Source organism: Acipenser ruthenus, chromosome 15, assembly GCF_902713425.1.
Source record: "Acipenser ruthenus chromosome 15, fAciRut3.2 maternal haplotype, whole genome shotgun sequence".
NCBI classification, from domain to species: domain Eukaryota; kingdom Metazoa; phylum Chordata; class Actinopteri; order Acipenseriformes; family Acipenseridae; genus Acipenser; species Acipenser ruthenus.
Window position 1 is genome coordinate 29683656 of NC_081203.1, and position 10103 is coordinate 29693758.

Below are 10103 nucleotides of genomic sequence, written 5' to 3' on the forward strand. Positions count from 1 at the left end.
GGATGGGCTGTATTTCTTCTTTCAGATAATTTACACTTGTATTTCATACTAAATTAATTACATTAAAGATGCAGAAATATTGAATGTACTTTGTCCCTTAAATATGCCCTCATGATTCAGTGTTTTGTGTTTTTGAAGAAGCTGATTATTTTTTAAGTATGGTAGCTGAATCAATATTGCAATTAAAGACCATTTAATTACTTGTGTGTAGGGTAGGGCAGTTCTGCAAGCTGTCAGATAAAAATATTCCTGCAAGGATGGTGTTATTTGGACTTTATGCACATGGCACTATGAGAAGCAAATACAATATGACTGTATGGGATGCCTTTCAACAGAAGTAAGATACTAAGATAAGTAGTTATTGAATAGTAATAGCAAGGAATTTGTAAGATAATTACCATCCACCCTCCTCCTTTCTTCTTTTTCTCTGTCTACTCTAAGGGCATCCGCTTTTTTCTTAGTGTGGTAATAAAGCTGAACCTCAAAACCTTGCTACACAATTTAAACACCTCTGAGGATTAAAATCAGTGTGTACTGCTACACTTGGTTTCTGTTTGGAATGGAAAGGGGAGAGTTATTCTATACTAATACCCATCTTTCTCGTGGCCAGAGTAGGCCAGCGCAGAGCGCTTTCATTTAATAGATACACGAGAAAAACGAGTGCACAGTTATCATTTTGATTGTGTTTTTATAAATCCCCAAAGACCACTGGACACCGTGAATAACATTCCTTCCTACTGTATGCATTGTATATCACTGCCTGTTTGTAGTGCTGCTTAATGAGTCCCTTTTGCTTTAAAGATCCTGTATAACACAGAACAGCAGCATCAATTTGGCATGTGTAGTTAAAGCTACACAATACTACCAAACCATTTATATAATTTATATAATTACTCATTGATATAATACTCTGTTCCATGTGGTAGGTATTATGGAAGACGTTTGTAGACAATGCAATAATATATTATTAAATGCATTTATAATTATAACTGTGATTGGAAAACATTATCCTTTAGGCTAGGATCTTCTTCACCACTGAATGAACCAGAAATAACACTAAACTGGGTGTCAGAAGATAACTAATATTTCAGTGCTGTGTGATGCCATTCAGAGTTGCGGCAATAGTATGTTTGGATACTGACCAAGATTCACTGCAAACAAAACGACATGTATGTTGTGGTGAAGAGCAGAAAAAAGGCAGATGAAGCTAAATATTTGGAAAAAATTAGTAACCTGTTTGTTTTGTAAAACAGTTTGTACATTCTGATCTGCTCAGTTTGATGATCAAAATACCAGAGAGAAATATTTTTAAAACACATTTGCAGTTGCATTTTTTAAACAAGATATTTAAAAATTACATTCTGCTAGACTCCCATCCAAAATTAAATACAAATATATTTCTGAAGGAGAGACTATCCCTTGCTATGCTTCTGGGATGAGCAACAAAATAAAGTAAGTGAGATGGCTGCATCCACAAAAGAAAGAAAATCATTTGGGATAACATCTGCTGTAAGTGATACATTTTAGGAGGCTGAATACCCTGAGACTATATTTTAAAATAAAACTAAATAAGAACATTATAATTGCATATACTTAAATAGAAAATAGAATCATTCTATACATTCTTTTTTGTGTTGTTAGTGCTTTTGGAAGGTGGGGGTTATGTACAGTAGGGATGGTTTGGTTATTATATTTACTTTAATTGGGCATTACCAATTTGGTTGTAAAGAGAACAGTTAAACACTGTTTCAATCATGTATGCAATAGTGTAATTTATAAAACGAGATAACAAATTATAGTATGTATTATTTACTTTCCAAAGATACACTCTACACCCGTCATTGAGTCTCAACAGTTACGTATACACATCAGTATATTATTCAGAGAGTGCCACAAAACTTTGTACCCACAAAATACTGAGGGGACATTTAGTGTATAGTATGTCACAGTGTTACTGTTCAAACCCTATTGTGCTGTAATTGTGAATTTGCATTATTATAGTTCACATAAATGTTTGGCCAGAAATACAAAATGGAAAACATTGAATTTCTGACTAAAATAAAATGTGCAGTTTTCCTTAAAATTAGTTGTCCTAAGAGTCACCTAACAATACACTGAACCCCTTAAATAACAGCTTCTCTACATTAGAAACTGAGATATCTTGAAGTATGTATTCCACTACAGTCATTCTTAAATATTGTTACAGAATATTGTGCAAAATAAGCAGGAAGTGTCTAGAACTACAGTATCACTGTGAAAAACCAGTTGTTGCATCACATGATCAATATTTATTTTATCAGCTACTGATCTACAATTATTTCAGACAGGGATCTACTATCTACTATAGTTCTTGAGTGTACAGTAGTTTGCAATTGAAATAAGTTACTGAATAAGTTCCAACTAATGCAATTAACTGATAAATGAGTGATGTTTATCAGTGACATTTTATTAGGTAAATATTAAAACCATTGCTCTATGTACAGTAGCATTTTTTATTTACAAATGTGTTTTACTCTAAGAAAAAGTAATGTGGTAAATCAATAAAAAGTGATTCACATTATTTATTTATTCCTAAATGAAGAAAATTAACACAGTATTATACGAAAGTGATTTAATACACAATAATTGACATTCTTTTCAATTTCATTACAGGTAGAGATGAACCTTCAAGCTATATTTGCACAACTTGCAAGCAGCCCTTTAACAGCGCCTGGTTCCTTCTCCAGCATGCTCAGAACACACATGGGATTCGCATCTACCTGGAGACAAATCCCTCCAGCAGTTCCTTAACTCCAAGGATCACCATTCCTCCACCAATGGGACCTGAACCTGTACCCCATTCCCCTCTAACCAGTTTCCTTGGAGACAGCAACCCCTTCCATCTTCTTCGAATGACAGGACCTGTGCTTCGGGACCCGCCAAGCTTTCTGGAAAGCCGTCTTCCAAACACTCCCCCTTTTGTCAGCCCTCCACCCCGCCATCATTTGGACCCACACCGACTGGAACACCTTAGTGCCGAGGAAATGGGCTTGATCTCCCAACATCCCAGTGCCTTCGAAAGAGTTATGCGCCTGACACCAATGGCAATAGAGTCCCAATCGATGGATTTTTCCAGACGACTCAGAGAACTTGCAGGAAACAGCAGTTCCACCCCACCCCTTTCGCCAAGCCGCACTAACCCTATGCACCGCCTACTCAACCCATTCCAACCTAGCCCGAAATCACCTTTCATGAGCACCCCTCCACTGCCACCAATGGCCCCTAACCATACCACATCTCCTCAGCCCCAGTTAAAAAGTAAGTCCTGTGAATTCTGTGGAAAGACTTTCAAGTTTCAGAGTAACCTTGTTGTACACCGGCGAAGTCACACAGGAGAAAAGCCCTACAAGTGCCAGCTCTGTGACCATGCCTGCTCCCAAGCCAGCAAACTCAAGAGACACATGAAGACGCACATGCATAAGTCTGGCTCAATGACAGGAAGGTCTGATGATGGACTCTCTACCACTAGTTCTCCTGAGCCCGGCACCAGCGAAATCCCTGGTGAGGGGATCAAACACAGAGAGTTCAGAAATGAAAGTGAAGCTTCCCTGGGGCAGGACAATGAGGAGGAAGAGGAGGAGGAGGAAGAAGAAGAGCTGGAAAATGAGAGCAGACCTGAGTCAAACTATAGCATGGACTCTGAGTTCTATCGCAATAGGGAAAATGGCTCTAAGCCCCCACCAGATGAAAAGTCATTTTCTCTAGGCAAGATCGTGGAAAATGTGAGTTTAAGTACTATACAACAGTACAATGACTTGTTAGAAGACAATCGTAAAAGAGGCCCCTTTTCCAAAAGGTGTTCTGACGGCCAGCGAGACACAGAAGATGCAAACTCAGTGGCAGGGGAGATACATCGTGTGGAAGAAAGGACTGTGAATGGTAGAAACTTTGGATCAGGTGACTCTTTCTCAGGTCTGTTTCCTCGAAAGCCCACCCCTATCACAAGCCCCAGCTTGTCCAACTCATCAGCGAAGAGAATAAAAATAGAGAAGGACCTGGAATTGCCACCAGCGCCTCTGATCCCCTCAGAGAACGTATACTCCCAGTGGCTAGTAGGTTATGCAGCTTCAAGGCACTTCATTAAAGACCCGTTCCTCGGATTCACAGACTCCAGACAATCTCCCTTCGCCACGTCATCCGAGCACTCGTCAGAGAATGGCAGTCTGCGTTTCTCTACACCACCTGGAGACATGCTAGATGGGGGTCTCTCAGGGCGCAGCGGGACAGCGAGTGGTGGCAGCACCCCTCACCTGGGAGGTGGGCCCAGGCCAGGCAGACCCAGCTCCAAGGAGAGCCGGAGGAGCGACACCTGCGAGTACTGCGGCAAGATCTTCAAGAACTGCAGCAACCTGACAGTCCATCGACGCAGTCACACAGGAGAGCGACCCTACAAGTGTGATCTGTGTAACTACGCCTGCGCCCAGAGTAGCAAGCTCACCCGCCACATGAAGACGCACGGCCAGCTTGGTAAGGAAGTGTACCGCTGTGACATTTGCCAAATGCCCTTCAGCGTGTACAGTACCCTTGAGAAACACATGAAAAAATGGCATGGAGAACATTTGATGACAAACGAAGTAAAAATTGAACAAGCAGAGAGAAGCTAAGCCCCCTCCATGTCCTCCTCTCCACTTCTTGAAAGGAATCAAGACGCTAGCTGGATATTGTTTTTTATGTTTTTTTTTTTTTTTTTTGTCAACTGCCAACTGAGAAAAAATTAAAGCCGGTCTAAACTGCCTCACTTGGCATTTAATTTTTTAACTATCTATCTGAGGGTGATTTTAAGCAGTAAAGTATACATGGAGCCTTTTAACTGTGCAATAATTTCTGTATTTATTGGATTTTTGTAATAATTTTGGCATGTGCAGGTACATTTTTTTTCTGTTTTTTTTAATTTTATTTTTTATTATTAATATTATTATTTTTATTACTGGGTGTCTTTTTGTGTTTTACCCAGTGGAAATCCTGAGATGATTTTTTTTTGAGCGAAATAGAAAATCCTTGTTACTTTTAATTATATTTTTGGACCGCTGCTTCTAGCAAATTGTACATTTAAGCTACATATATGTAATTTCTTGAGGAGAAGCTGAATATTATCTACATATATTTTACAAGTGAAACAGAAGCGACATTTTAAAGAAAAAAGAGCAGACAAGAATCCTATAAAGTTGTAGCATCCTACTATTTGTAACAATGGCATTGAATATGTAGCACTGACTGTTTAGTAATGACAGTAAAAATTGTAGGGGGAGTTTTATTTTTATTTTTATTTCTATTAAATAGCAGGGTTTCCAGAAACAAATATCTAAATTAATAAAAGAAAAACACTGTAAAAACTGTTATAGGCAGCTGCTTTTAGGTACAAAGTACCAGACGAAAAAAGATATTATTAGGAATTTGCTTGTTATATATTGACATTAATACTCATAGTAGATAGAATTATAACAGTTTATACATTGCATTTAAATTAAATCCCATTTAAAGTAAGTTGTATCTATTAGCCGAACCTTGGAACATCTGTAATGTTTCACATAACCATTTGGCATTAATTAGAACACCTCAGTTGGAACAGTTACACTGATTATAAATCTGCATGAAAGGTCCATAGCTCAGTAAAAAGGTGTCAGTAAGGCCTTTTTTCTTGGCCCATGGCTGGCTATTAAATAATCATTTCATGTTTGTTGTCTGCTCTTTCTGTATCATTATACTTTAAACTTGGCTAGGCTTTAACATCTATTTCCATTGTAAAAAAAAAAAGTTTAAATTGACTTGGAAGATGTCCACCATGGATAACCCAGATGACATCTCAGCTCAAGCCTGCCATTTTTGCTACAGAAAAAAAAGTTCTGTAGGAACCAAAGGGCCAGGTTGCCTCATCAAGTACAGTGCTATAGTAAAGTGCTGTAGTCTAGCTATCATTATTTTCTGTGGGGGGCATATTGTTAGTTAATTCAAGTTTTCCAGACATTTCATTTTTCATGCCAGCCATGTGCCAAAAAAGTCCTTATTGACACTCATCCTTGAATAGCCATTTTTTGTGGTTCACTTATTCAAAATAATTAGGAAGCATAGTTTAGTACAGTATCTGTATTTTCCAAGTCCACTCTTCGTAATTTTTATGAATTCTCGCTTCTCACACTGTTGAAACTGCAAGCTACCTATTAAAACTCATGGCTTGACATATCATTTTATATCTGGTCATTCAGTTGAGCAGCAAAAATCTCAGAAAATATGTAAGTTATATTATACCAGGCAGTTCCTGGTTTAAATTATCATCTTAATGCATATCTGATATAACTGTTTTAGTACAATATATATATATATATATATATATATATATATATATATATATATATATATATATATATACTGTACATTTTCTTTACATCAGGTTTGAATAAGAAATTATTGTTTTCAATGGATACCACAGCTTATATTGTTCTAGTTTGGGAATAGGGGTGGGTAATTTTGATAGAATAACTTTAATAGCTTTATTCAGTGATGTCACCTAATTAACCAGATAAACCACACACCTAATTTATGGCATTTGTTTAATCAAGCATAATCTGTAATAGTAGGTTAAACTGATCTTCAGTTGCAAATTTCTGTGAAGAGCCCCTATTCTTTTAATAAAGGAATTGATTTTTAGATACCCATGTATAACAAATGAAGTGGTCTGTACAGACTCGGCCTACAGAGGCTGTGTGCGTGCTTTTAAAATATATATGGTAAATTAGTGCCTCACTGAAAAAGATTATGAAGCTCACTTATCTGGTTAAGTAGGTTAGAACCCAGCTGAATCGAGTCAATGCCAGTTATCCAGACCAGTTAATCTCACAGTAGCAGTACCTGAAAATCTCATTGAAGCACCTACTTTAAAATAAGACTATTTTTTTCTTCTTTTTTTCATATAGGACTTCCCATGATGTGTAGTTGAACATTCTAAGGAGTAGCAACTTTATCACATAAAGAATGCACAGCAGAATTTGAGTTTTGAAAAAAAAAACTATTGTCAGTAAGCACTGTCATGCCTAGTGCACCACACTGCATTATTTTAAATAATGCGTTTTCCCAATCCAGTCAACTTTTTGAATTGATGATCATTTACAGAATAATTGAAATAAACTGTTTCTATTAAGTTGACCCGCACTTTATAATTTGTTATTACAACAACGGCTTCTGAACAAGAAATTACAGTTAATAGATCTATTTGGCCTTGTAAAAGGGTCAAAGTACAAGGGAGCATCTGAGATTCAAGTGTCAGTGTTGCTAAGCATGGCATTCACAATACTGGCACTATAAAATGTAAAATTAATTTATTGGGACAGTTTTTGTTCTGCCTTTCAATTTGACGTGAGTGTGCCTTGAATACTGATCTTCCTATCTGATGTATCTTGATACTTTTGTGAAGCAAAAGGATTGAGAAAAAAAATCAATTAAGTGACAAAATCCTAGTTTTCATGAATCAGAATATCAGGCAAGATGTGATAAAAAAAAGATTAAGTAGAAGTACCCAGCACACCTTATATATATATTGAATTCTTCACTTCAGGACAAGACTGCATCCCTCAATAGAAATCGCCGGAGCGAATTGTAATACCACAGATAGTCAAGGAAGAGACTGGACAAAAATCAGGAACAACAGAAACTTAAAAAAAAAAATTAGTGCACTCTCTTAAAATACGTTTACAGTATTGAAACAAGTACAAGGGTAAAAAAAAAAAAAATACATCTGTGTATGTGTGTTTTGAATGATCAAGTATTTTTTTTCTGAGTTTGCTTATAAAGTTTCTCTGAATGCCACAGTGGCAATGTGTATCTTGTTTTTTTTGGTGACGGGGTTTTAGTAAATATATATAAATATATATTACAATTTTCTTGTTTACTGTAAAAGTATACCAGTATTTGTAATATTGGAGAATGCCTGGGCATTTTACAAAAACAGAAAAAAAAAGTTTTTATTTTTTATTTTCCAGTCAAATTTAAATGGTGGGTCTATTAAAATGTTTTTTGTCACTGTAATTGTAGTCTTGAGTTTTAGTAAAACTTTTATTCTGCCTTGTAAAAAAATCCAGAATTGTAAACAAAATGGGGGGGGGGGGGTGGATGGGCAAGGTGACCAGCTATACAATGTAGAAAAATCCCTATTAGAAAATATTGCCTATTGTTATTGCTTTGCAGGAAATTAATCATATTCCTGAACTGTACTTATTTTTCTTCTTATGGAATGGATATTCTTAATGGCTGGTTTAAAATACTTGTGTAGGCACTTGCTGTCTTTTTACTGGAGCTTGTATTTTTTAAATTGTATGCTCATCCTTTGTGAAAAAGGTATTCAAAGTACCTTTACTCATTTTTGGGTAGTTAATTGAAAAGAAAAACAATTCTAACATAGATCACACAAGCTGCCATAATATATTTTTTTAATTTGGCAGGATAAAATATTGCAAAAATAATAATAATAATAATAATAATAATAATAATAATAATAATAATAATAATAATAATAATTTGTATGCTTAAATGAATCCTATTGTACAGATGGGTTAAAAAGGTTGTTTGACAGCCTTTTGGCTACAAAAAAAAAAATGCAAAAGTAAATGTTTTGTTTACTAGTATTTTGGTTGTAAATATTTTTTATGATTGCCCTGTTTTTGGTTGTGTTCTGACAGGTACTGGAAGCAACTTTTGCTTTTTGGGCCTACCCTTAACCTTTCTGGGTGTAAAAGACAGACCTGAGTTGCCCCAAATACAGACCACAAAACTGGTACGCTCTTCTCTATAGTTATTAACATCACGTCATGATCAACAGTCAAAACTAGTGGGCTGTGTACGTGGATTCCAGTTAAAACAGGAAAACAAGGACCTGGGAATTTGCTATGCACTGTTGCAACAGTTATTTGTACCCATTAAGAAATGGTGGCACTTAATGCTTCTTAATCTGACCATAATTTAAATTCATATCAATTCTCTGCAAAAAAAAAAAAAAAAAAAATGCTACAATTTACAATTTCTGTGCATTAATTTGCAGTGGCCCAATTTGACTGTGTTTTTTAAAATAAAATGGTTGATAATTGTTAAGAGCTGCTTCCTGTTGACAATGCTTTTTGCCAGACACTGAGAATTTAAGGACCAACATTAAGCAGAAGCAACCAGTTACTGCTGGTTGCTTGTGCCTGTTCAACTTTATAACTGCCCTATTGTGCTTGGGTAGGTCCTAGCATTAGAAGCTCTCACCTCCTAGTCAGAACAAGACAATTTTGGTATGCAGGTCTTGCCAGTCCTTTGAATAAAAGTGCTTTGCTGCTGTTCACTCCTTATTTGACATTCCATTATTTTTTCTTAAAATGTTTGTATTTAATAATTATACAGGGTTGGGATGAAAATCTGTACCTTTTGATATGTCCTAATGTTCGAGGGGAGGGGAGGGGAGGGGAGGGGAGGGGGGGAATATGAGTAGGGATGTTATGCATACTGTGTGTGATGTCACTTTATTTAAATACATGAACTGATTCTATAGGCTTGTGTTGTCTATGATGTCATTTCAAGCCGCAGACATGTTCTGAGGCCAGTTCAGCCTATTTTCAGTCAATATAGTAAACATCATATGAGGACTCCAACTGGTATTTGTGGAATCTTTCTTTATTCAATTTCAATGAAAACAGCAAAAAAAAGTTTCACATTACTTACACCAAATGTCCACATTTCATTCTAACACCATTTATTGATACTAAAATATTTCTCTTCTCATAATTTTTTCAACTCTTGTTTTTTGACAGCACCTGGATTTTGTCCTTGAAAATAAAGTCTGACTATTGTCACAATATGAACTTAAAAGGTAATGTGCAAACTGAAATTTGAGATACTTCCATTTTATTTTCCACCTGTGTGACCATGAGGCAAAAGTTATTCTTGTGAAAAAAAAAAAGTGTGAGGTTTGATTTTTTCCAGTAGTAATATCAAAACAGTCCTCGTGCTGCAGTTTCATTTAGATCAATGTTGGCACCCTATTTGAAATGTAGTTTCAATCCTCACAATGCTTTCCAAATGGCCCTTTTCACATATGG

The 10103-nt window shown here is 36.1% G+C and overlaps 1 protein-coding gene across 2 annotated transcripts in view; it reads left to right on the forward strand.

The window, feature by feature from the left end:
• Window positions 1-9075, forward strand: part of LOC117422375 (B-cell lymphoma/leukemia 11B-like) — a 44103-nt gene extending 35028 nt beyond the window's left edge. The window contains exons 3-4 of one of the 2 annotated variants that reach the window (XM_034037338.3): window positions 2653-4506; window positions 6951-9075. In XM_034037338.3, the coding sequence (XP_033893229.2) occupies window positions 2653-4506; window positions 6951-6973 (1877 nt within the window). In that variant the 3' untranslated portion in view covers window positions 6974-9075. Of the gene's footprint in view, window positions 1-2652 lie in introns of both variants that reach the window. The other variant, XM_058987814.1, reaches the window with a different exon arrangement.
• Window positions 9076-10103: the final 1028 nt, after the last annotated feature.